We start from the raw sequence: 26,971 nt of genomic DNA, 5'->3' as shown, positions 1-26,971 counted from the left end.
AAGTTAATGGACCGTTTGAAGAATATTGTTGGCTGCTCGGAGAAGGTAGACCCCTGTATTGAGTCCTTCTGACAAAATAAGATATCCAAAATCATCTGGGGCGAAACTCGATCTGAGCCAGAGAGGCTACTATGTGGTGTACTAGAGGGTGCTCGTCTTTCTACAGCTCTTTTTAATAGATTTTGTCATCCACTGTGTGATCTCCTTGACTCATTAGGAGTGAGATTTTCTAATTACGCCGATGATACCCAACTGATTATAAACATCACTGGGAATTATGAAGAAGATTTGGGCCTTAGTTCTAGAATTACCATTCAAAATTAGATGGCCAACAATGGTATGTGTCTCAGTGCAACCAAAACTGAGCTCTTGATTTTTTGGCTCTGCTCAAGCACGTTCTAAACTGGATGTCTCCTTTTCTAGCTTTGCCATCCAGAGCAAACCAGTAAACACAGTTTCAAAAGTTAAGACCTTGGGAGTTATATTTGAGGCCTCATTAAGCTCAGAAGACCAAATCCAACAAACCATTAGCAAGTCTCAATACTTTCTAGGACTACTTCGATTAGTCAAGCCTTTTGTTTCAGAGGCCAATTGTACCATCATAGTGAGGGCTCAGATTATGCCACGCATTGATAATTGCAGCGCATTATTGTCTGGCGCTGGCAAAAACTGCATACAAAGGCTCAGAGGAGAATTGGCTAGCATTTCGGTGCTGGACTGCCCCAGGGCAGGACAAAGACTGATATGTTTGGGATATTTCTTCTTTGTGAAAGATAGTGAGCTAAAGACTCTGGGTAAGTCTCTCGTAACCAGGACTAATGTCTGGCAGAGGGACTCCCAGGACCCCCCTTGTTAATCTACAAAGGCTCCACATTCTGCAAAATGACGCTGTGCGCATCATTAAAGGGGTCTCGAGAAGAGAACATATCACAGAGCATCATAAGTCTCTGCACTGGCTCTCTGTAGCAGCCAGGATCACTTTTAAAGTATGTTCCATTGTGCATCAATGTCTCTACAGTCATGGGCCCGGTTACCTTCAGGACTCTAACTGTTATTTGCCCCAAGAGCGTAACTAGATCCAGTCACTCCGTTCGTTTGGCTATCCCGAAGAGTCGACGAGTGAAGGGCATTGGAAAGTGTTCCAGGTTCAGGTGGCACATCTGCGGAATATCCTTCCAAAAGACTTGTCTGCAGAAATAAATAATTTGTTATTTAGCAAAAGAATGAAAACAGCTTTATTAGACCAGTAGATCTGTTTTTTCTTAGGTTGTATCTCCTGTTGTCTTCTGCGTCCTGATGCCTGCGGGCTATCGGCGCATTATAAATACAAAAATAAATAAAATAAATAGCTAAATTGTGAGCTGAGCCATTTCACTCAGTTCATCTTGAGCATTTCGGGTCATCTAAAATACATCTATTGCTTTGGGCCATATCCCACCTTCAAATGTCAATTGCTTCTGATGTAACATCTTGCATCATTTTAGCTTGCCAGCTCCCTTCATCCGCCTCTGTCCACTCACCACGAATAAACAGCTAAGTAAGGAAATGTCCCCTGGCATCATTGAATAAAAATTTTAAAATGGCCTTTTTGCAATTTTTGTATAAGTTCCTTTGTGCAGGGGCAAAAATCACCCTGTCCCCACTTAATTTTCACTCTGCTATGCAAATGCACAATAACATAACACAATGCCAAATCAAATGTCAATAATACTCAATCTTAATTTTTCACCTATACACCTCCATGGAATTTAGGAGTTAAGTCCTTGCGGGACTTTAACAAAGCAAATATGCCTTTCCTTCCACCATAATACAATTACATCAAAATGATTAGTCTGTCACAATGCACTTGTCGCAAGTCAAAATTGCCAGCTAGAAGCCGGACATGCCACCAATTTGTAAAGATTTATTGAGAAGCCACCCTCAACCCAGGGAGTTCCCTTTCCTCCCCAAGCCAGGTGTCACACAATAAACTGTTTAATGTCAGTTCTTTGTTCAGCCCTATTTCAGACTTATATAATGCCCCTGGGATCCCTCTCTCTGAGCTACCAATGAGCCAAGAACCAGGCCGCAAACAGGAAATATATTTGTATTTATTTGAATAATTGAGAATATAAAAATCGCACTAAACTACCACACGCCACCTTCTTTGTGGCTCACAATTAAACTTCTTGTTACACAAATAAATCACACAAGTTGGCTGGGAAAACCAAAACATCACAATACATTGCTTTATCCTGATTGAAAGTCAAGAAAATAATCTACACTGGTCAATTAACAAAATCAGTTTACATATGCAATGCTGTGCAATTTTGATTTTCCAGCACACTTAAAAGGCTAGCAGTTTGGTTTACAGATTTGTACAAATGCATATGCCAATTATTATTTCACCCACACCTTTGCTTTAAAATAAATACTGGGTGATGTAGCAGTCATTTTTTCAGACCCCCCCCTACTTTGGTCTGTGTTGGGGAAGCTGGTCAGAAATAAATTTGATTTTTTTTAGTTTGGGGACAAAGGCACCCCTCTTCCAAAAAGAAGTCAGGATTATCTGATTACACAATTACATTACAGTCTATTGTTTTCAGCGCACACTGGGAATGAGCATTGTTAATTTCGAATTTTAACAAAAATCACGTGTTGTGTTCTGCCAAGGGGAATTCAATAAATGTATATCTTTAGTTAAACAGGCTAAGGATCTACACAGTTTTGCCCCCCCCACCCACTATTAATGGAAAGGATTTAAGGCCAGCAGATTCCCCACCTTTTGGTTTCAAAGGGCTAAGGTCTACTTACATTGAAAACCTCGGTTTAAAGTTCAGGAAAGCCAGCAGCATTTTCAGGACACTCTTGGAGGACAGAGCAGCGGTCTGGTCACTCCACTCTCAAGGATGGTCCCCAGCTCTTCAACATGAGGCCCATTCAGCTTTTTTAGTCCACCCCAGCAATAGACTGCTCCACCCGGATGTAATCTCCTTACGCGTTTCCTTGCGGCAGTCAGATGGTAATGTTTAGCAGCTCTCTCCTTCCTCATAGTGCATCCACTTTATACCATTGGTGACACCATCAAGATTTCAATACTGGGCGATGCCCTGCAAGAATTCTCACAACCAGGATTGGACAGTTACCGTTCTCTCTACCCCCAAGTCCAGCCTCTCTCCAAGGATTGGTTTAGGCGTCTAGAGCAGACATATGGCAATTCCTCTTTTAAATTCCCCTTATTTTTTTCTTATGTCAACTTTAGCCAAAAAGTAGCTATGTTGCAAAACTTTGTTATTTACTAGTAATTGCGATAAAGTGTAATAATGGATGAAGACGATTGCAGATTCCTGTATAATAAATTCCCCTGCATTCCAACCATCTACTTTCTCCACAAGATCCATAAACATCCTACCAATCCTCCAGGCCGTCCCATTGTTACCCTGAATGGAGCTTCATTAGAAAACCTCTCTAAATATGTGGATCAAACTCTTCTTCCCCTCGTATTCACTTTACCGTCATATTTACGAGACACGAAAGACTTCCTCAGTAAGATCGAAGGAATAGCATGGGAAGAAAATTACATGTTTGCCACATTAGATGTTGTCTCATTATACACTTCTATACAGCATGAGAACGGTAAAATGGCTTGCAAATATTTTTTAAACACAAGATCTTTACTATCTTTCACATGGTGAAATGATAGTTGAAATGATAGAGATGTGCCTCACCAACAACGTCTTTTTGTTTAATAATGAATTTTACAACCAAATCAGAGGAACTGCTATGGGTACGAGCTTTGCACCATCCTATGCAAACTTGACCATGGGATGGTGGGAGAAGTTTATAGTATGGACTGAACGTAACATCAAATACACAAATCAAGTGGTCCTGTGGCTTAGGTTTATTGATGATATCTTCATCCTTTGGAATGGAGATGAGAGTGATTGGCTAGAATTTGTCAAAATATTGAATACGAACAACATCAATTTGAAATTCACAGAAACCCATAGTCGAGACCAGTTGGTCTTTTTGGATGTGTTAGTGAAAACGAATCAGAAAGAAGTTTTAACTGAATTGCATCGGAAGCCAACAAGTTCCAATATGCCTCTTTTCGCAACCAGCAACCATCCGGTGTCTTTAAAGTGGAGTATTCCCTATGGCGAATTCGTCAGAATACGACGCAATTGCAGCACAATAGAAAAATTTGACCAGGAGTGTCGGTTCATTGCTGCAAATTTCGCCAGACAGCGGTATCCAAAATCAGTTTTGGAGAGAGCCTATTTGAAAGCTCGTAATTTCAATAGAAATACCTTGCTCTCTTCCAATTGTACTCCGGAGAAAGACAAACAGGATGACGAAACAAGGCTAATTTTGACATTTGGAACTCACGCCAATATGATTCGTCAAATTTTTCAATGACATTGGCATATTCTGCAATCTGATGAAGTACTTTCTACCATCCTTAAAGATCGTATTAATATCACTTTCAGAAAATCTCCATCAATCAAAGATTCATTAGTCAGCAGTTTCTTGCCCCCCGTGGAGAAAATATCGAACAGTTCTTGGCTAAATGCAAATCCAACAGGATTTTACAAATGCACTAAATGCAAAGCCTGCAAGTGTGCCCTAAATAGAACAAACTATACGCATCCAGTTACGAGACAAGTAATTGAATTGTAAAATTACATCACATGCAATACGGAGTTTGTGGTCTATGGACTCTTATGCCCAGGTAACCTTTGGTACATTGGAAGCACTATCGGCAAATTGAAGCTGAGAATTTTACAACACATGTGAGCCATAAAAAACTCAGACCCCTCCTATCCTATGGCTGTCCATTTCAAAGATGTTCATCAGGGCAAACTAGACTGTCTAAGCTTCCTTGGCCTACATCATATAAAAGCCAATCGACGGGGAGGCAATAGAGAACTTGATCTGCGGAAAAAAGAAACCAAATATATTTTAGAATTTGAATCTAAAAAACCCAAAGGACACAATTTAGATGAAGAGTTATACACCTACTTGGGAACCTAGAGCCACAGGATCGATATAGTTTATCTTGTTGGGTGTATTGACAAGTGCTAGGCTCTCCATATAAAGTCTGTTCGTCAACAAAAACATCTTTTTAAATTTGTGTTGTGTTATATTGTTAAATTTTATTCACCTAGATGGTTCATATTGCCAGTTCTTCAATTTATGGTTGCCCAGTCAAATAGATGAATTGAGAGGTTAATTTTTAAACATAGTTATTTCCCCCACATTGCATAATTGTTCTAAATCCTATTGTACTATAATGGTGCACATATTTTTATTGGTTTTATTGCTTTTGTACTGAGTGGTTTATTTTAAATATTCATGTTTGCAGACTTAACAGCAGAAATTGGTTTTAGCCATATTTTGCACTTTATGCATTAGCACTTTACCTTTGTTGCTTTATATAGCAATAGATGCACTTTAGCACATGACACTTTTTAAGCACTTAGCACTTTATTACTCTGCTTATATTCAATCAGCTGCAAACATTTATATCGAATCATAGCCTGCCAATCGAATTCTTCGGGCATGTGCACTGTGCAAGTAAAAGTAAAAGCAAAAATGAAATATGAAGAATTTTAGGATTATATGTTTTCTATTTTAGAATTAATAACTTCTTGACTAAATGTGCATTTTTGAAAGGGACATTGGTTTTAACTCTGGCAGATTTACAAAAGAGTCAACCCACTCGGGTTATACTTGCCAGAAATAAACCTTCTTGTTATCATGGTCTAGGCTATAACACATCCATTATATAAGGCAAATTTGCCACTTACAAAATGGCCGCCATGTTTTTCTCTCCATTCACTGAAGCTATATATATAGCTGGTACTAGAAAGCGACAAAGGACAAATGGCACAAAGAACCATAGAGACTGGTTAATTGTTTGTAAACCTATATTTACACAGTTGGTTGTGGGTTTCACTTGTACGTGAACAAGCTGCGAGTAGGCGGCGAAACGCGTTGTACCGTGCACTTTTTAATCTGGCAGATGCCTAATAAAACTGGATAATGAACTTAACCCTACACTGCATTGGTTTGTGATTTGAGGAAGTAACTGACACCAGCGGTTTGTGTATTGCCACGAGTGCCATCCCTCCCTGGGAGAACTGAAAATTCTTTTTCCCGGCTTTTGCAAATATATATATATATATATATATATATATATATATATATATTCAGATATCATGGGGAATTAAATAAAATGACAGCCGGGTCCACACTGTGTTGCACAGACATATGGCAATTTTCCACGATTTTTATAAAAAGCATAATAGTTATGCACAAGCAATTTACTCTCTGCATACCCAATTCTATCCTCCACCAGCACGGCAATTCTGAAATTCAGGACATGTTCAGAGCAGCCAGGAACACCTTTTAGCTGGCCAATGCAGTTACCCAAGTCGCAGGTGGAAGAATTTTATTTCAACAAAATTGCCTGGAAAATCATCTAGAAAATGGCACAAAAATGAAGGCAGCACTACTTATGACTGCTGAAGAAAATACCTAAACATTGTAATAGTCCTTTTACATTAATAGGACATTTTCAGGTTATGCAAATTGTAGCTCTCTGGTCTCCAGGCCATTTGCCACTCTGGGCCAGCCTGTGACCAGAGTTTTTTTTGTATTAGTATTTGTTTGAAGTGTAAGCTGCAGATCTGAACTACTTGGGAAGCACCGGCCAGCACCAGCCAACACAGAAATCCCCCAATGTAGACATTTGGCACCCTGTCCTTTTATCTGAAGGGAGCACCATTTTGGTCTGGAAAGCTTCTAGTTTCCTGTATTTTCTTTCCTCTTTTTTTTTCCTTTAGCGTTCAGCCTTGATTGCAGCCCCTGTTGTCTGGCTAGGCCATCTGCCCTGAATAGAAACAAGCTTTCAGACGCACCAAATCTAGGGAAAGTGTTTTCAACACCCTTAGCAGCCACAGTTTATTGCAGTTGTAAGCCAGGCTTTCAGTGCGTGAAGCCATGTGCGCACTCTGCCCAACAACAACCCAAATGGTCTGCCTCAGGCCTAAATGAAATATTCATGTGACCCATGGTAGCAAAGATTTTCTTCTCACTTGTTGCCGGTATTTTGCATGCAAACCAGAATATACCTTCTTGTTAACACACACTATGCCTTTTCCCTGACATCTGTATGTTATCAGGGGAACATGTCTTGCTTTATACTGCAAACACTCATGCAAAGTCATTTAGGTATTCATGTTTAAAAATCCTGCTTTCTATGTGAATCTGGCCTTTGCATTTCTTCTGTCACTGAATTAAAATGCTGCTTTTCCTTTTGTAAGGACAGGTAGTTCTTTTTCAAATGGCCCTTCCTTATTGTTATTTGCAGAAATACCACATTGTGCCTTATAAGGCCCATTTTTAGTGTGAATGTTTTGTTATTTTTGTATGAAGTCTGGCGGGACATTTTCCCAGTGGGCCCTTCAGTCCAATTGGTTTGGGGCCTTTGAATACACCCCACAACATGCAGTAGAGGGCTTGTTTGTAATTTGATAGGTATCTGGGAACAGGCTTCAAGAGAGACCTTCATTGTCACTTACATTTTTGTTTCTAATTTACTGGTCTGTTGGTCTTTAATAAGCCCATGCCCATTTCTATCCATCTAGCCAGAAACTGGGAGGTGGACCAGGCATAATGACAATAAGCCATTACACCCTCCACTGCTGCCCCATAATTCTACCTTCCATTTCTGAACAACAGCTACAACTTGTTTCAGATATAAATAGCCACCCTTTATTGGATGTCGGGTCAATTGGCAGTTTACCCCCCCCCCCCCACCCACTGTCCCAAGCCCACGACATTGTAGAGCTTGGAAGACATTTCTTGTAGCTGTAATAGTTCATTCAGGAAGTTCTTTCTCTGTTCGGCCACACTGCAGTACGCCTCTTCAGTTGTGGTGTGGGCTGGGCTTCCAGACCAACAGGTAAGCAGCATGTTACGTCTGCTTCACCGAGAAGTGAATGAAGTGGGGCAAAGCGGTTCAAACATGGAAAAGACTTGTTAATCAAATTAACATTCCCTTTATCCTCCATTGAATGTTGTTCTATGATTGTACAAGATGGTGAACTTTCAGTTGGCCAATCGTGTTGGCATACTGCTGCAGGACCCAAATAATTCTGGCTGCTGTCCTGTCAAGCTCTGCATGGTGCTTTAAGCATCACATCATTTAATTGGACATAGTATGACTCTTCTTTGAACACTTTTTCAACTGGTTATCATTATTCTCGGTCATTGCAAAAAGCACAGGAGATTAGATTTTGCAAGGTCATGAAACAGGACCTTCATTTCATTAATCAACTCATTAGCGTCATTAGTGGAGGTCATAATTTCTGGAATTTTATTCTCAGGATGTTGCAGTGAAGGGGACGCTATAGCTTTATACTTTGACACCTTCTGTGAGAACTTAGTAAAATTGAATAAAATCCTAGACGACCAGCAACCCATACATCAGGTTTTGTGTACACTGATTAGCAACGGTTTTTGAAAGGCCACTAACACACGTGGCATTCAAAATTAATACTCACAGCAGTAACGGATAAGCTGGGCTGCGTGTTTGATTGTACCTCTAATAGTGCCTCTGGTTCAGATGGACACTAAGGGCCTCATTCAGAGTATGGTGGTAATTCCGTCAGGTAGAATTACTGTTGCTGCCGTGGCATCCGGCACTCAAGTCCGCCGAATCACGAGTAAACTCGGGTGCTCACCATCCATCAGCAGTAATTGTCATTCTACTGGAGGCTAATTGCGCCAATTTTCTAAATGTCACTTTTTCCACTTACCACCGTACTCTTAATGAGGTCCTAAGTGTGCAAATAAAAGTTAAATACTCTTCATGGTGGCTCAAGGGCTTATAAGAGACCTACCACCACTTCACTCCACCGTGCACTTCTCGTAACTCCTCCATATTCTTCAACTCCCCTTCCTGTGGCCTTGGGGGTGGGGGATTTACCACAGCAGCCGAGGAACTCTAGGCCTCAGTATATATATATATACACAGTTTACATATCCACTTGGACTGCATAAGACAATGGGCCCCATCAACTCCTGCTGCTGCCTCAACTACCCATGTCCTTCCCACAGGATAGCCTTCTTTGCCACTTCCCCCTTCTAGTACCACTTTCAAGCCGACACAGTGTAAAGTGTAGGTATGGCTTCGCTCTGGGAACATCAAAGGAAACAACTAACACAATCCTGAGTTTCTTTTCAATTATCTCCACTAGATGACCGCAGCCCACTGGTTTATAGTCATAATCTCGAATACAAATATGTCGAAAGTCAAAAAGTCGAAAAAAAAATGTCGAAAACAAAAATGTCGAATTTATTTTTTATGACTTTTTTTTCGAAATGGGGGGGTTCCCCCCAACCCCTGTTTTTTCTTTTTTTTTGTTTTTACCTATTTTTTTATATAAACTAGAGCCCAAAAAAAATATCGAAAAAAAAATAATTCGACATTTTTTTTTTCGACATTTTTGATTCGACTTTTTTGCCATTCGAAATTTTGTATTCGATATTATGGCTGGACACCCAGCCCACTACGTCACCCAAGGCTGTGATCAACATCTGAAAAGGCTTCAAGCGGTAATTGGCATTGTAAGCTTCATATATGCCAGCAGCAGCTACAGATAATGCAGTCGCATGACGCAGCTTTAGGAATGATTCTGTTTATGCCACCCTCCAGCAGGGCATCAAATGTAGTACGAACTATGGCGGTGGGAAGCAAAGAATCCACTTTTAATATGTCTGGAAACACCATCCAAAATCTCTGAATGAATAGATGGAGGGCCAGGATCTCGTTTTGGGGAATACTTTAGGGCACTGCCATTCCATCATAATGTTTATAATTGTCTTTAAGAGTGATAATCCAAAGTCAGAGGTACGCTGGGACCTGCTGCCTGCAGCCGGCGCCCAAGATGTGTCAGCAGTGTATACAGCTGGAGCCGAGACATCTTGATAATCAGGCTGGACATGTGTGAAGCAGTTACTACAAACTCTTTTTCCAAAATGTTCCTTGTGTAGCCATATCCGCGTCAAAGTTATCTGCTGGGTCTTCTTCCCTACAGGGGACTTCATCAAAGAAGTGACCGAGTAGAGTAGTAGAAGGGGCCCTGGAAAAAGTTTGCTCACCACAGTTTTGTACAATCTTTTCCACCTTCCCTTGCTCGGAGAACTAGACAGGTCCCCGCCATCAGGAAATAACATGCTTTCTCTTTTCTGTATGCTTCCTCGTTTCCATGGATCAAAAGAAGTAGAAACCTTAAAACATGTATACATCGAATGCCCAAGTTTGTGAGATGAGAGATGTTAAACATTTAAGAGATTTGTCCACAATGAAGAGAGTGGGGCAGGAAGGCTTCTGGGCAAGATTAATGGGGCAAAGAAGGTAAGACAAGGGAGTCTACAGTCTTCCCGCAAGAATTAACTAAGAAACTGGTAAAATAAGCAGATAGCAAAGATTTTTCAAAAGCTAAGGATAAAGGTTGACGACTCTAAATAGGCATGGTCTAAATGTAGGCATGAACTGTCATAATATGACATTTCTGTTCATAATTACAATAATATTTAACTATGAACTCACTATTTAATGTTTGTAAAATTATTGTAGAATGGACTGTGATTTTAACAATGTTTTGTATTGTAGTAAATATAACGTTTGAATTGTAAACCAAATATGCACTTACTTTATTTATTTTTCTAAACTTAAATGAGAGATCAAATTTTATTATAACAGAAATTAGGTAATCTACCTCTCTTTTACACCTACTCTCCCAATCGCCAGACCTTTCCATACTGTAAAAAGCATGTATGCCAGCTGCCTAAATTCCTGATTCGCCAGCGGCTGCTTCTAGGCCACAGTTGGAGCTGCGATTCACCTCTGCAGATGCCTGAGGCTCTAACCGGGGGCGACTTCTAGCGGCGGCAGAGCTCCGGGCAGTGAAACAAAGATGTGGCTACCACCCCCCCCCCCAGTGTCCCTGGTCAATGCCAGGGGGCACACTTTTTGTTTTACTCCCCACGCCGCAGCAGGGAGTTTTTCACTGGAATAGGGCACCAATACTAATTCATCAGCGGCCTATTCTAATGAAAACCGCCCTGCTCCTGCTACAGAGCGGGGGTCGGGAGGTTCAATGGGGGGCCGATGCGAAAGCATCAGCACCTTATTATTAAAAGTGCGATGCTCCTGTGCTGGCAAACCCATTGCCAGTACAAGAGCGGGGTGCATTTAATTTCAATAGGACGCCTGCCGTGCCTTCTCACACCACCCCAGCTCAGGCGAGTACTAAAAAACTCTGAGCTGGTGTGGCGGGGGGCTAATGGTGCCTGAGGCGGTCGCCCAGGCAGCCATGCCCCAAGGCCGGCCCTGGCTCTACCAGACAATTTATGAAACAAGAAGGCTTCCTGCCACTTGTCTTGGACATACCATGGTTAATGTAGGTTTCGATTATTCAAAAAACGTTGGCTAGAGATAATCTTGCCTCTGAATCCATCCAAAGTCTAATTCTAGGTTTGCAAAGACATTGTGCAGATAAATGAAGCTACAACTTACCCGGCACCATTTAAGCATGTCCAGAACACGCTGGATCACAGATTCACATATCAACATGGCTGGGGCCATTTTAAGCATGTCCAGGGTCTGCGGGCTCCCAGTCTTCATAGGGATGGCTACGGAATCCTTATTAAACAATTGTGGGGCATGTCGTTCACGGATATAAGGTTAAGTCACCCATCTGAACGTCATTTGACCTCGAAGGGGGTCACGAGAGAGGAGTCAGAAACTGAGCACACTTATTAGCAACTAGAATTAGTAAAGTTGCAACACTATTTGTATGCGATTACTTGATTGCACTACAATGGTACCTATATGTGTGATATTGGAACATACATTCTGTCCCACAAATTTATGACGCCACTGCATACTAACTGCTGCCATGTACACATAGCATGGATATAGTTTTCCTGTATGGTAACCTCTTTGTATATGCGTTTGCACTATTGTATGTGTTCTGTGAAAAATGACAAATGAATGACAAAAAAAAAAAGAAAAATGAAATAATTGTCTGAAAAAATAAACTCACAAGCTAAATAATAAATGTTCTGTGAACTTGATCTAGTAAATTGTTATTTTATTTGTATGATGATACCAGCAGATACAGAGTCATCTTTGTTAAGGTTGTGAATGGGCTAACTAATGAAAGGCCCCATCAAAGAACTGGATGAAAAACTCAAAAAAAGTACATTAATGTGAGTGTAGAATATATGTGGCATGACGCCCTGCTCTCCAGGACGTGGCAGAGGTCGCTCAGCCTCTTCCCAACCTTCTTTCTTCTCGCCCTGCAGCACAGCAGCAGGGGCTCTTCTCCCTCTCCCCCGGCAGCCCACGGTGGTCCCTCTTCCTCGTCGCTATTGTGGAGTCCTGGCCTGCGGTCACACTGGCCAGGCAGACCAAGACTGGGAGTACCCAGGCCAACACCAAAGACGGTGCAGGCCCCTATATGCAGGCTTGCTCAGCGGGGGCACTGTCAGGGTAGTTCTTGCCACATCGCAGGCAGCACTCAGTTCACATGGCCTGACGAGCCGGGACTGGCTCATGGTCACCACCATGTGACCTTAGCACGAGGCCTGGGAGATACCATGCTCCCAGGAGGGGCGAAGCACCACAATAAGGTAGCGGGACCAAGTTATAATGAATAACAGCAGCCTCCCCGCTTCACACACTCACCAGGTAGCAGGCAGGCAAACACATGTCAAGTAGACTAGAGCAAAAAAGTTGACGATGAGCAATTTACTTTCACAGTTCTAATAAGGGCACATAAAGCACACAATAAAATAAAAACGTGGTGTATTTTCGATTTTCAGGATGCAAAACATAAAACGATCACGCTAAACAACGTTTTGCTCAGATTTCTGCTGCACACGACCAGCCAGTGGTTTTCCAATGATTTAAAGAGGACACAGCCTTTTAAATATTTGTTTTTTTCACCCTATATTTTAAGTGGGTTCAGTGCTTTCTCAAATTGAACACTAGCGCCAAAGAGCAGGGTGTTGCAACTGGCATAAGCGTTCTATTCAGATCCTGTTCTGCAATTCATTTTGAGTGTGGAGCGTTGTTTTTTCATATCACCCTATTAGTAGGTCATTAAAACAGAAACAAGAACGGCACAAACCTGGACCTAATATGCTGGAATCCCAGTAAAAGAGCATCTCTGCGTTGCCAAACTCGGGCACTCAGGTTCTCATCCAATTCAACCAGGAAAGTCTCCAGATCTGTAAAATATGCAGAATATTAGTGCATTGAAGCTTCACTTTCAGACAATGAAAGGTCTTTAAGGGAATGTGGTCAAAGCGGGCGGTACAAGATGTAAGCAGAGTCTCAATGCGCTCTGATCTCAATGTTGGCACAAGACTAACTAGGCTCCATGTACCATGTTTCTAAATGCTCTTGTCGTGGACTGAGGATTCAAACAGAGCAATCATGGTCCAGCTGATTGTACGAAACACCAAAAGGCATTATGCACTTTAAACGCAGGGATTGGAGCAATGACGTACCTCAACAATGATGCAAATAGTGCAAGGGTAGGGAAAACTAAAATGGGTGATAGGGATATGGGAGAAACCTATTCAAACTCTCAATGAAGCCACTTGTCTCTGATGCTCATAAGCAAGTCTTGTTTATTCTCCTCAATAGGCTTACCAGTCCCATCAGACACCGTACTATGGCTCACGCCAAGCCAGTCTTTCTAAGTGTCTGTTTTTCTGCTCATTATTATTAGGGTATTTATTGGGCATGGTCCTAGCTTCGATAAAAACGGTGCGCTTTATATGTCATGGGGTGGGGTACACAGTGAGGAAAGCAGAGCTACAAGAGAGCGTGGAGCCAACAATGGAGAAGGGTGATTAATTTGGCAGCAAGGGATCTACAAGCAACCAGAGAAAAGACAAAAAGGAGCAAATCACCCAGTCTCAGGTTAAGTGGGCAGCGGAGCGTGTGTGGACCTAGGTGTTAGTGAGGGATCCGCAGGAATCGACACAAATGGCTGCTCCCTAATAGCCTGCCTAAAGTCTATTCCCAGGTGGCCAGGAGAGGGCAGACTCTTCCTGATCCCAATCCTGGGGGTTGTGTACTGGGGGAGGTTCACCTGGGTGGAGACAGGGCCCATGGTAGTGAGGAAAATCTGCAGGATGAGACCCTATTTTTGTTCTGAAAGGGGTTCCCTTACCATCATGCCAGAAAAGGTTATTGCTTATTGTCATTTTAGCATCCCTCACCCTCCTGTCAAAACTGGGATGGGAAATTCTATGTTTGTAACATCTAAACCGCTTACATCAAAAGAACCAATTCTTTTTACCCCTAAAGTTAACTATCCTCCTCAATACAAAATGTGCACTACTGGAAATGTTGCCTGATCTACATCTTCAGCCTACAAAAAGATTAAAACCTACAATCCCTCTTTTGAAAATACTAAGGGAATTAAATCTACCCTTCTATAAAAGAAGTAGAAAAACATATTACTACTAAAGTGAACTACATGTCCCATAAAGCCACAGGAATGAGACAAAGAAGAGGGCTCAGGGGGCATGTAGAAGTGAAGGACAGGCAAGCAGGGTTAATTGCCTAACCCAATGAGCATAAACGGTTGCAGTAGAAGGGGGAAGTAGAATGGTTCTGGAGTAGGAACCAGAAAGCTTGTAGTAGTAGCAGAAGGAGAACATGAGGTTGGCCGTTCACGAGGCAGTGTGTTCACTTAAGGGATGCTGGGGTAAGAGGAAAGCAGATTTCACCTGCAGGTCCGGAGAAAGTCCTGTGTTCACAAACCCTGCTTTGTCGTAGCTGCACTGAGAGAGACGTGGCAAGGTTGAAAGTCTTCCCAGGTGCGCCTAATGACTGAATGCAGAGCCAACAATGTGCTGCATCACAAGGCCCATGTACTGAAGCAAGCCGTGGGAGCGGGGAGTAAAGGAGACTCCCTGTAGTGAAGGCCGGAACGAAGACACCTGTGCTGCCAAGTGATGTGGGTCCCAAGAGTGCCTAAGGGAGTAGCAGAGCCTAAAGAAATCAGGAAATGGAAGCTATCCTCCAGTGTAGTGTTCCTAGAGCCAGTGAGTGAAGCTCTGTATGCAGGTTCACAGTGAAAAGCTTGCTGGCAACTGTTGCCAGATTAATAATATCTCACGGAAGCGAGTAAAAGTTGTTCATTGCCGTGAAGAGGCCGACTAACAATGAGAATGTATCACGCCGAATGCTAATGTAAGTCAGAGTGTTTGCGTACAAAACAAGTCTTTCAAAAGAAGTCTTTCATTCTCTATTGTTGAACTATTGAGACTTTACTGGAACGTTCACTTGTCTCCAATTAAGGAGAATGTATTCCGGATCATACAGAAACCCAACGGTGACTTTTACAATTTGTTACAAAAGGCATATATCCATCAAAGCAAGGTTGCATGCAAATAATTGTGATTCCCGACGTTAGCCAGAGTGTAACTGGAATAATAAAAGGGAAATACAATTTCTTGCAAGTCATTAAAGTTGAAAATCTTTCTTTAAATGTGGTTGCGTGTACCTAAATCGGTTTCTAAATTGAAGAGAGATCCTTCTAACATTCACAACAAATATTCTAAGAAGACAGACGTTTTTAAATTGAAGAGAAGCGCAAGCATTGCCCAAGTCAGTAGGCAAACCCTTCCTGTAGTGAAACTAACCTTGTTAACAACTATTCACCGCATTCTGAGAGTGTTGAAGTTGTTAAAGATCCAGTACCCTCTGATAGAAGTGTGACATTGTTATCCCAAGCTGGAGTGTGGCAATACAGCTTAAGGGTAATTACTGGAACCATGAGGGTGTTAATGAAGCTGGGGAAGGGAGCTTGGTGTTTGTAAAAGATTAAGGCATCAATCTGTAAAGCTGAGACGGTTGAAGTTAAAGGAGAAGCCTTCTGGAAGCAGAGGCAGATTGCCTCTGTCTTATTACCACCAATGTAAAGAGGTTGCCCTTTTATCATAGCTCAGGAAAGAAGAGTGCCTTACCTACTTGCGGAGGCCGAAAGTATCGTCTTCAAAACACCCTATAATTCTAAAGCATCAAGTTGGAGTACACCTAACTGAACTGTGGTTGTATATTGTTGTCAGTGCATCTTACGCTAATACTGACTAAAAATATTAGAATACGGTGGAGCAATAGAGCCTGCTTCCACAGTAAAAGTAGTACAAAGGGGCTGTCAAAAGGAAAGCAACACCCTAAGAAGAAGCATTGTGACAAGTATACTAAAGACACAGACGTCAAGAATACCAAGGAAGTTGTTGAAGTAGAAGGTGTTTCTTTGTTTAACCCCTTAAGTGCCAAGGAGGAGGTATCTCATCCTTGACATTACATTTGCAGTGCCCAGGACGAGATACCTTGTCCTTTTTGGCACTGCACTTTTTGCGATCCCTGCAAAGCACTCTCCCCTTTCCAACGACACATTATTTGATGCATTGCTGGGTGCAGATCGGGCACCGATCGATCAATCCGCTCCCACCAATGCCACTAGACCACCATAGATCTGTTTGTGAAGTGGAGGGTGAGGGGGCTGCTTACAATGTAAGCGGACCTCTCCCCCCACCCCCAAAGCATGGGGCAGCATGGGCTGCCCCCCCCGGGGGCAGATGGGCACACTCATGTGCACACTCATTCCCTAGGGAAGGGGCAAAAAATGTTTTCAAAATAAAAGGGAAAAAAAAACCTTCATACGGGGGATTAGTGGGGGGACATTAAACCACCAGTTATCATATATAATGAAACTGGGGGTGGCCCTCTCCCACCCACCCCCAAGTGGGGTGGGTGCAGATTCTGTCCCTAGGAAGGGGTACATGAGATGTCCCCATCCATTTGGGGTGGGGGGAAGAGGGCACCACAAATCTTGGCACAGCCCACCCACCCCCAAGCCTGGGGCAGTACTTTTTGCCCAACCCAGTAATGTGTTCATCTGCCCCTAGGGAAGGGCAAAGCATAACATTTAAAAATGTACATTTGGTGGGGGGTAAGGGGCAAATCTTGGCACAGCCCCCCTCAAAGCATGGGGCAGTACGTTTTGCCCACCCTGGGGGAAGCTGGGCACAGTAATGTGGCCATCTGCCCCTAGGGTACGGGGAAAAAAATAAAACTTGTTGCTGGGGGTATGAGGGGGCACCCTAATCCACCAGCGACTTATGTAATGAAAAGGGAAGTGGCCCTCTCCCCCCACCCCAAATGTATGGGGGGCCTCTCATGTAGCCATCCCTGGGGGCAGATTGCTAGTGCAATCTTACAATCTAACCCTAGGAAGGGGCAAATGTGTTTTTACTGGGGGGTGAGGGTCAGTAGACCACCAGGGAGGGCTTGAAAGGAGGGTCGTCATCTGAGAGTGGTAGTTTTGATTTGTTTTTGCTGGGGTGACCATAGGTAACAAATGTTTTTTGTTTCATTTACACCTTTTTCTACACGAGCAACTGCAACGTTATGAGAGTACTGTTTTTTATTATTATACAGTTAGGGCCCATTGTCGGGTGGGTGGGACTGGGGCTGGATTGTTGGTGTGGGTGGGGAGTGGGCCATCTGGGGAGGTATTTTGGTGGGCTAGTACACAATTGAAGTGTCAGGCCACAAAGAGCCCCCCATTCCAGCTTAACATTGGTGTTTCCCTGGGAGCGGCTGTCTCCCATGTGGGTTGACCGTTCGCAAGCCCAGGCTGCACCTCTGGCTGTGCTCCGTTACAGATGTCACCTCTGGGGAGGAATGGGGATCCTGCCGGGGCTCTCTAGAACCGTTGCTGAACTCTGGGACGGTCCGCCCACATGGGAGACAAAGCGCCCAAGGCCGGAGGCATCACCTCCAACCATCCTGGAGTTGTGGCTGGCCTGTGTTGCAGCTTTTCCCTCCGGGAAAGGACGGGGACCCTGCTGAGGCTCCCTGAGACTGCCGCTCTGCTTGGGGGTGGTCAACCCACATGGAAGACAACCGCCCAAGTCTGGGGACATAACCCCCGCCTGCCCCCGACTATCCTGGAGATCTGGCAGGCCTGCGGTACAGCTTCACCCTCCGGGAAAAGCTAGGGACTCTGCCTGGGCTCCCTGGAACTACCGCTGTGATTGGAGACGGTAGACCCACATGGGAGATGGATGCCCAAGTCCGGGGACATCACCTCCAACCGTCCTGGAGTTCTGGCTGGGCTGTGTTATAGCTTTTCCCTTTGTGGAGGTATTGGCAAACTGCCGGGACTCCTTGGTGCGGAAAAGCTCATCCCCGCCCATCCTGGAGCTCTGGCTGGCCTGTGTTACAGAATTTCCCCCTGAGCAGGGAAGGGGACCCTGCCAGGGGCTCCATGGTACTGCTGCTGTGTTGTGGACAGTAGACCCACATGGGAGATGGATGCCCAAGGCCGGGGACATCACCTCCAACCGTCCTAGAGTTCTTGCTGTCTTGTGTTACAGCTTTTCCCCACCAGGGAGTCCTGGCAGTGTGTCAATACCTCCCCGAAGGGAAAAGCTGTAACGCAGCCCAGCCAGAACGGTTGAAGGTGATGTCCCCTGCCTTGGGCATCCATCTCCCATGTGGGTCTACCGTCTCCAATCACAGCGGTAGTTCCCGGGAGCACCGGCAGAGTTCCTTTCACTTCCCAGAGGGAAATTCTCCAACGCAGCCCATGGGTCGACCCACATGGGTGTCGGGTGCCCAAAACCTGGGACATCACCCCAACCATCCTAGATCTATGACTGGGTTGCGTTACACCTTCTCCCTCTGAGAAAGCCTGCCGAGACTCCTTGAAACCGCAGCTGCAATTGTAGATGGTCAACCCACATGAGGGACAGCCACCCAAGGCCAGGGACATCACCTCCGACCAGCCTGGAGCTCTGGCTAGGCAGCATTACAGAATTTCGCTCGGGGAACGAATGGGTACCCTGCCGGGGCTCCCTGGGACTGCCGTTGGACTTGTGGACGGTCAACACTTTCTTTTCCACTCAGGTAGGTGCCCCCACACATGTGAGATACTGTTTTCATCCGGACACCTGTGGGAAGGTAGGACATGTGTTGTTGGTGGCGTGTTTCAGTACTTTCCAGGTGGGAAATGTCTGAAAATGGTGTTTTGTGCCAAATTTCAGACTTTGCAGGGGTCTGTGGGTAATACACTTTGGGACGATTCCCGCAAGTCAGACCTCTGTGGATTCCCTTGTGTGTCTTTTTGGAAATGCATGGGGTCCCCCGTTTTCCTTGGTGGCTTTGACACCCTAGGCCCAAATCTGTAGGTTGTCCACAAGAGCAAATTCTCGCAAAATCTGCTCTGCCCAAAGACTTGGGGTTACCAGTGGTTTAGCCTTTTCCCTTTGCTCCCAGGTAGGTGCACCCACACGTGAGGTACCGTTTTCATCGGGACACCTGTGGGAATGCGGGAAGGTAGGACATTTGTTGTGTTCGATTGATTTTCATAACGCTTTCATACATTTGCTGCTGCACTTTGTCACTCAACACTGTAATTTCCCAAATGTGACCTACATTTAGTCGCTGCTGTAGGCACTATATGCTTTTGTAACCTGCACAAGTCACCTACCCTTCAAAAGGTCTGCCTGCGCTCTTTCAAAAAATATATGCTAGCCCTTCCTCACCACATTAGTTTTTCTTATTTACACATGCTTAGTACGTCTGTTTAGGGCATAAGCATAAAAATCATGTGTACCATGGCTCTGTTTTTTGGCTTGTGGTATTGCTTGTTTTGTGAAACATTACAAAAAATGTGTGATTTCCTAACTGGAAGAGTCAGGGGAATGTAGCTGAGCATTGCTTTTCTCAAAATTCACAGAAGCCATTGCCTTACCAACCATGTCCACCACATGCCTTTTTTTAATGTCATGTTTCTAATCTTTCCCCAAACTATGGAAATGTTCCTACATCGTTGTTGGCTGACCCGCACAAATCAGCCCTTCCTAAACCTGGAATTTTGTCTACTTTTCAGAAATGTCTTTCCATTCAGCTTTCCTACCATCCCCTTCCATTCTGTCCACGCCTGTCCTATTGGAAAAAAAGGGCTCAAATCGCCTACCTCTCACATAACAGATGGTAACCATATAAAAAGATGTTTTTTTGGTTTCCACTCAACCGGTTCTTGAAAGCGTGGAAAATGTTATCAGCACAGCAAACCATTTGTTCCTAGCCCTTACAAGGAAAACACCACAGGCTTCTTTGTACATCATTTTATTGGTATTTTCTGAAAAAAAACAAAAATGTTCCTTTTTGGTCATTTGCTCTCACCCCCATACAGAAAACTAGGATTCCTTTAGTGGTGTTATGACCACCTACATGTGGGAAGAAAAGGGGACAAATTTGGCCAAGATATCTCATGTAACAAAAAGGTTACAAGGGATTGAATGGTGACATACCGAAATCACCAAAAAAATAGCTTGGCACTGGGGGGAGGAGGTGGTGGTTGGAGGGGTGGTTCAGGGACCTCGGCGGTTAAGGGGTTAATGAACAGTGGCAAAACCATCCTGGAAGAAGGATATCCAGAATTTCCATTGGTGTGGTTTTCCTAGCTGAAATTGGAAGGGGAGCTTTTCAACCGAAGGTGGAAGAACTGTGCAAGTGGGAATTCTTTTGTTTGATGAAGTTTTATTTCAAGAACTGGTTCAAGACTTTCCTTTTGGAACATTTGGGAGAAAGTGAGTTTGAGGCATCCTGGGAAACTATCTACCCAGGACAGGCGAAAGTCATTCAAATCATTGGCTGTTGATTATTCTTTTATTATGTTTTGTTGTTAAATGGGAGGGCCAGTTTTGTTGATGCTAGGAGGTAATCATTTAGACCTTAGAATAGGTAGGGAACTCCTTGATATAGTTGGTTTAGTGTGGTTTAATTGGCACCTTTGACTTTTAATAAAATATTTAATTTGGATAAAAACACAAAGTGAGACACCTGAAGGTGTCTCACTCACTAGTCCCCGGGGATCTGTCATCCAGGTGGCCAGGACACAGCTAGCGCTATTGGATCCAGTTTCTGGGGGTAGACCAGTGCGGGAGAATCACCTGGATGGGGTGAAGGTCATCGGGGAGTGAAAGTGGGACACCGAAGGGTGAGATGTGGTATTTCCTTCCTCATGACACCTTTCCTCATCCTGCTCAGTAGGATATTTAGAAACTCTACCCCCACTTTTCCCAAGCGAACACTTTCTCACACCGTGAATAACAACGGACTAATACCAGAGCCGTTTACATGACATGTCCCAACACAAGGGTCAGACAGAGTCAGGCAATTGCCGACAACCACACACACCTGACTGCCCTTTTCCTTCCACTTCAGAATAAAAGGCAGAGCATAAGAGCAAACTCTGAGCAAGGCCGAACAAATGATGAAGCAGCTTTTCCACGACGGCAGTTCAAACGGAGGAGAAAGGCGGTGAGACCGGAAAGGACATCGAGGAGGGAGTTGCCCATGCCCTTTTCAACCGAGACCTGCAAAACCTCCAACAAAAGAAACATAAGACTGGGAATCACAGCTGGCGAATGGTGTAACAGATGTCTGCTGTACAGGGAACCCTCCCTCACCATAGCCAGGGTGGGGAGACGCGGTTGCCATTGTGGTACTGTCCTCGACTCCAGCAGCAAAAGAAATGCCAACGAGTTCAGCACAGCCAGTGAGTCGGGAGAACCTGATAGTGGACCAGGCTTTGTTAGGCTCAAGGATGCAGTGGCAACATTAACAAGATTAAAATACAAAAGGTCTTTTGTAAACAAACTTGGTACAAGAGATAGAGTGGTCCGGCACCACGTGGGCGCTCATTCAGAAGTCTCTGGCTGGTACCCTGCTCCTGAACTAAGAGACTGTTGAACTAAATGGGTAAACAAACAAGTAGCAAGAAGCCATGGGAAAGGGCTGACGTGGGGTGTCCAGGTGGTCATACAAGGGTCCAGTCAAACCCCTTGTACAATCGAAAGACAAGCAGACATTTTGACAATTTTAAAATTGTGAAACGGGCATCTGCACCCAGCAGATGCAAACTGTGATTTTGTGAATAAACACGCACTAGCCATAGGCTAACAGAGAGACCTAGCAAGACGTGATTGCCTTCTGAAGTCTTTGTTTAAAGTTGCCAAGTGCTGTGGAAGGTCTGAGCCCGGATGGGGGGGTCCCAACTAAACCTAGGTGGTTGTTTAAAAAGACATTGAGAATTTAGAATATTACAAATAAGGAGATTGTGATTGAAAGGCAGTAGTGAAAAGTTGTGAAGAAGCAAAGTGAAAAACATTGTGACGACAAGTATGAACCCGACTGAGGGATGTCCACAGTGAGTGGTTGGTCTGAGCCCGACTGAGGGAGGCTAATGAGTGAGAGAATCCGGCTGAAGGGGGAGCCAAGGGTGAAGGGTAATCACCTTATGTGAAGATTAACAGAAGGAACTTTTGTTTTGTTGTTTTGGCATATCAGGCCCTCTGAAGCAAGAGACTTCATGAGAAGAGACTTGGGCACTTAACACCCCGATGTAGTAGAAGAAACTGTGAACTTGTGACAGAGAAATACAGGAATGCGCTGTGCTCAAGAGTCCTGCCTTGTCCCGTGCAAGAAATTGGGAGATGGAGACCCCGACCACAACATCCTGACTTATAATTTTGTGAACACTTCTTTCTTTTCTTGTGAACATTATCCCACACGCTTATGTAGCATAGCGGTAAGGCTTGGCAATAGGTTTTTTAGTATTGGCCCTTTTTATTTGACTAGACTCCACTTGGACAGTATTATTATTATGTGATGGTTGTAGGTTTCTCCCATCTTAAATTTAGGTTTAGATTAGGTGTTTATCCCACCCATTTTGCAGATAATAAACACCCTTGAACTGTGATCACTTGTGTGTCTTGCTTTGATACCATGCTTTTCTTACAGCAAGCAGTTGTCTGCTTCGCATTATTGACCCCTCACACATTCCTTGAAGAGGAGGGTCTGGGAGCTTTCCTGAAATGCAGAAGCAAAGGAGTGAATCTTTTGTTATGAGGAGGTTCCAGAGTCGAGGGGCATAGAAGGAAAAGGTCAGTCTTCTCTTTCTTTCCTGCACTGGCAGAGCTCAAGTCTACATATGCCTTTACGTCTGGTGGATCGGAATCCTCCAGAGATGCAGAGATGCTCATTGGAACATAAGGGAGAAGGACTTGTAGATGAGATAATGCAGCAGGATTTGAAGGTGATACGTGCTTACAGCAGGAGTCAATGCAGTTCAATGAGGGTAGGAATGACGAGTCCTTTCTCAGGGGTGGCAGGGTGGACATGTGAAGGCTTTTCAGAAGGGCATTGCCACCATCCAGGTGGGAGATGGCCTAGGCTTGGGCAGCAGATCGGAAGCGGTTTGCTGGGTCTTGATTTCCACAATAGGTAAAGTCAGAACCAATCAGTTTTGTTCTTCCTTGCCATGTGCTCCTTGAAGGAGAGGTTGTCTGCTGAGGTACAACTCAAGAGACTCGGCTTCTAGTCAAACTGGGGTTTAAAGCCCTTAAGGCTCATAGCGTTCAGATCTGGATTTCAGAGTGCTCAGTGTTGCATGTTAGCAGTAGGAATTTGGTCTTGGTAGGGTTAAGATTCAAGTAAGCGCTGGACATCCAATACTGGATCAATATGAGGCAGGCCTTGAACCTGTGGATGTCTTCTAAGGAGGACATCTTGCAGTAGAGCTGCAGGTCATTTGCATATTGGTGGATTGTGGATGTTGGAAGTAAGCCAAGAGGGTTCACAATGATTCCAAGCCAAGACTAAAGATCACAGGGAAGAGGGTGGATCATTGCAGGACTCTGCAGTGGATTGGTAGCATTGGTGATCTGGAGAAATCCATGTGGACAAATTTGTGGCAGTTAGGAAGGTAGGACTTGAACCAGCTAAAGTCAGTCTTGCTGATCCCGATTCACTGATGTAGAACATCAGTGCTTTCTGTGATGAATCCAACGAGATCATCACTCCTTTCGCAGAGAGGACCTCCCCCTTTGTGGCCAGGGGATGGCAGCCACTACCTGATCCTGACCCTATGGGGCAGCTAAATAAGAGGACCACCTGGGGGGAGGTGACTCTTGGGGAAATCAGCTGATCTCGTTGGAGAAGACCACATGCCGCGAACAACAGCCAACAATGTGTTACAAAAGTTGGCGAGAGGGAAACCGGAAGAGGAACGCTGACAACCAGGGGCAAAGACGGCAGAATTGTGTAAGATTTGTGAAACCGAGAAGCAATACAAGACGGGGGGGGGGGGGTGAACTGTCCCCCTTGTTATTTGGGGACCGAGCCCGGACGAGGGAGATCCAGGGGTGGAAAGTCACCACTCAAAGTCCATTGAGAAAATAACGGTTTTTGTTAAAGTGGCTGCACACGACTTGCAAGGGGTCTGCAAGAGGGAGAGCCAGCGGTGAAGCCAGCAACCATGTTCACAAAAAAAGAACTTTGTATTTGTTTGTTAAGAGCATCAGGCCACAAAGGCAAGTGACTTATTTGAACCAACAAAGAACCTGGTAGCTGCTACAGAACTGTTAGCTCACGTTAGGAAGGGTCGAGCTGTGCTGTGCTCCAAAGACCCACCTTGTCCCGTGCGAAACATGGGGAAGGGAGACATCAAGGCAATCACATCCTGGCCTATTATTTTGTTGAATCCCCTATCCCACACTCTTTTGTATTTAGCGTAAGGAATTGGCAATATGTTTTTCTTAGTATAGGCCCCTTTATTTTGGCACGCCACAAGGACTGCCTTATTTTCTTTTGATGGGCGACGCGTGCTCCCATCTTAGATTTAGGTTTAGTTTAGGCGTTTTTCCACCGTGCATTAACAGTTTAATAAACACCCTTGAACTGTGATCACTTGTGTCCATCTTTACTGTTGCTATCATGAGTTCCTTGCAGCTCCCAGGAATGTTTCCTCAATCCCCCGTGCCTTAATGGCATATTGTTACACTCATCCCCACCTACTAATAGATCCATTGTGATTAATCCCCAAACTCCCATTAGGGGGAATACTTTGACAGTTAGGACGAGGAAGAGACAGGGAGTAGTGAGGATCACTTTCCAGGAGGCTCAATATCCACATCCTTCAAGTCATTTAGAAAGCAACTCTGTAATGAATGAGACTAGAAAGGACATTGGAGTAATGGAGTAATGAGGATCATGAAGATAGGGCGACCAACGTAGTGGTCTAGTGGTCTAGTAGTAAGCAAGCCGGGAAGTTCAAATACGGCCTGGCTGCAGCAGATTATAAGAAGGAGAGAGGAGAGCTGCAGACGCCGAACTGCTTGCTACCCGTAATACCGCTGAGCACCACGCTCAAGGCCAGTGCCAGTACGCTTTGGCAGATGCCCGGAAGGCGAATCCGACATGATAACAGAAAACAGGGTGCGGGCAGTCCGCTACTGAAAGAGCAGTGTTACCGTGCACTGTGAAAGCCGCCACAAAAAGAGGGCTGCACTTGACTGGGTGAACAGAAAGCCAGTACACCAAAGCTGGGGAGAGTGGAGAAACACTGGAGACAACCAGTAAGACTTGGTAAAGAAAAAAGGTTACCGGGTTGCCGGAGAGTATATTTTGCACCGGAGGAGCAACTCGTGAACCTAAAGGGAAAGGGAAGTGGGTTACGGGGACGCCAAATAAAGTAAATAACTTATTGATAATACAGCGCACGGGAAACAGCACTGTTACCAAAGAAGTGAGAGTATCAGCAAAGCAAGTTATTCATGGATTATTAAACCCCAAGCTAAAAGTGTGACTTGTATAGTAAAGTACTGGCAAAAAAGTATACCAGGTGAAGTTAAGCATCTGTATAACCAAGTATTTGTGTAATATAAGAGTCATCCATATAATCAAGTGAGTGTTGATAAACAAGTATGTTATATTAAATGGTGCTTACACCGTGCACTCATCACCTGCATGGTTGTTTGGCGCTCTGGCAGATCTGTAAAGCAAGAGGGTGGGGGGGTTAAGTTACTAGGACTGAGCAGGAGAAAAGAGCAAGGGAGCTGTGATGTGCTATTGGCAGCTTCAGTTCGGTTGACACTATTCGCTGATCGAAGTTGTGTTTTTCGGTTGGTAACCATCATGTGCTATTGTGTGTAGCTATGTGTGGTTTGTTTCGTTGTTATGGTGTAGTGAAATGCGTGCGGTTTGCTGTGCTGTAGAGGTATGGTTGTGTTTAGTTCTGAGTTTGGGAGGTGCATGCAGAGGACAAGTTTTTTTTTTTTAGTAGGGTTGGTTATTAGTGGTACCATATCCTACACCGTCTGTTTTGATCGACTGTGGCCTGTATCACTTCCCCGGTTGTATATTCTGGTGTACTATACTTACCACTCCAATGTTGTTTGCATATAGTGGGTCCTCAATGGGCTATTCAGTGGCAGCACCTTTTCTACCCTACTGTTCAGAGTAAGTGCTGCCAATATCTCTTCCCCTTTAGTATATTTTGCTGTGCAGCAGTTACCAGCCCCTTGGGTTCGTCCAGGGGGATGTGTTCCCTGTGCTCCATCAGTTCTGGGATCGTGATGCCTCTCTCTCGCTCTCCTTGATTTTTTCTTTTTTTATCCAAGGCTCTCTATCAGTGGTTCAATTAAGTCTGACCCATCTATCTCCCCTGTTTCCAGTTTGATCCTCTATAGGGAAGGGTACACCTAGGTCTCCTTCCCATTCAGACGGCTCTCTTCTTCCCTCCACACCACTCTGGTCCAGCCCGGCTTACTCCCCAATCCTTTTCAGTTGTGTGTTCATTTCATGGTGCGTGGGCTGTGTTCATTTGTTTTCGTCCCATGTAGTGTCAAAGAGCCAGGTTTTTAGAAGTTCTCTGAATTCTGGTGGTCCTCCATAGTTCGTATTTCTCTGAGAAGGGAGTTGCAAAGTTGTACGTCTAAGCAGGAGAATGCTGATGTACCAAGTTTTTGTCTTGTGTACGGTTTAGGTTCTAGGCGGAGGACGTTGCTGGATCGGAGCGTTCTAGTTGGCTTG

At 44.3% G+C, this 26,971-nt stretch overlaps 1 protein-coding gene across 2 annotated transcripts in view; it reads right to left on the bottom strand.

Moving 5' to 3' along the window:
* Positions 1–26,971, bottom strand: part of SKAP1 (src kinase associated phosphoprotein 1) — a 2,196,308-nt gene that overhangs the window by 2,013,577 nt on the left and 155,760 nt on the right. For both annotated transcript variants that reach the window (XM_069634617.1, XM_069634618.1), the window contains exon 2: positions 13,188–13,287. In XM_069634617.1, coding sequence (XP_069490718.1) covers positions 13,188–13,287 — 100 coding nt within the window. The remainder of the gene's footprint in view (positions 1–13,187; positions 13,288–26,971) is intronic.

The sequence above is a fragment of the Ambystoma mexicanum genome, chromosome 13 (genome assembly GCF_040938575.1).
Source record: "Ambystoma mexicanum isolate Mex_15411 chromosome 13, UKY_AmexF1_1, whole genome shotgun sequence".
Taxonomy (NCBI): Eukaryota; Metazoa; Chordata; class Amphibia; order Caudata; family Ambystomatidae; genus Ambystoma; species Ambystoma mexicanum.
This window is presented reverse-complemented; position numbering and strand designations above follow the sequence as displayed.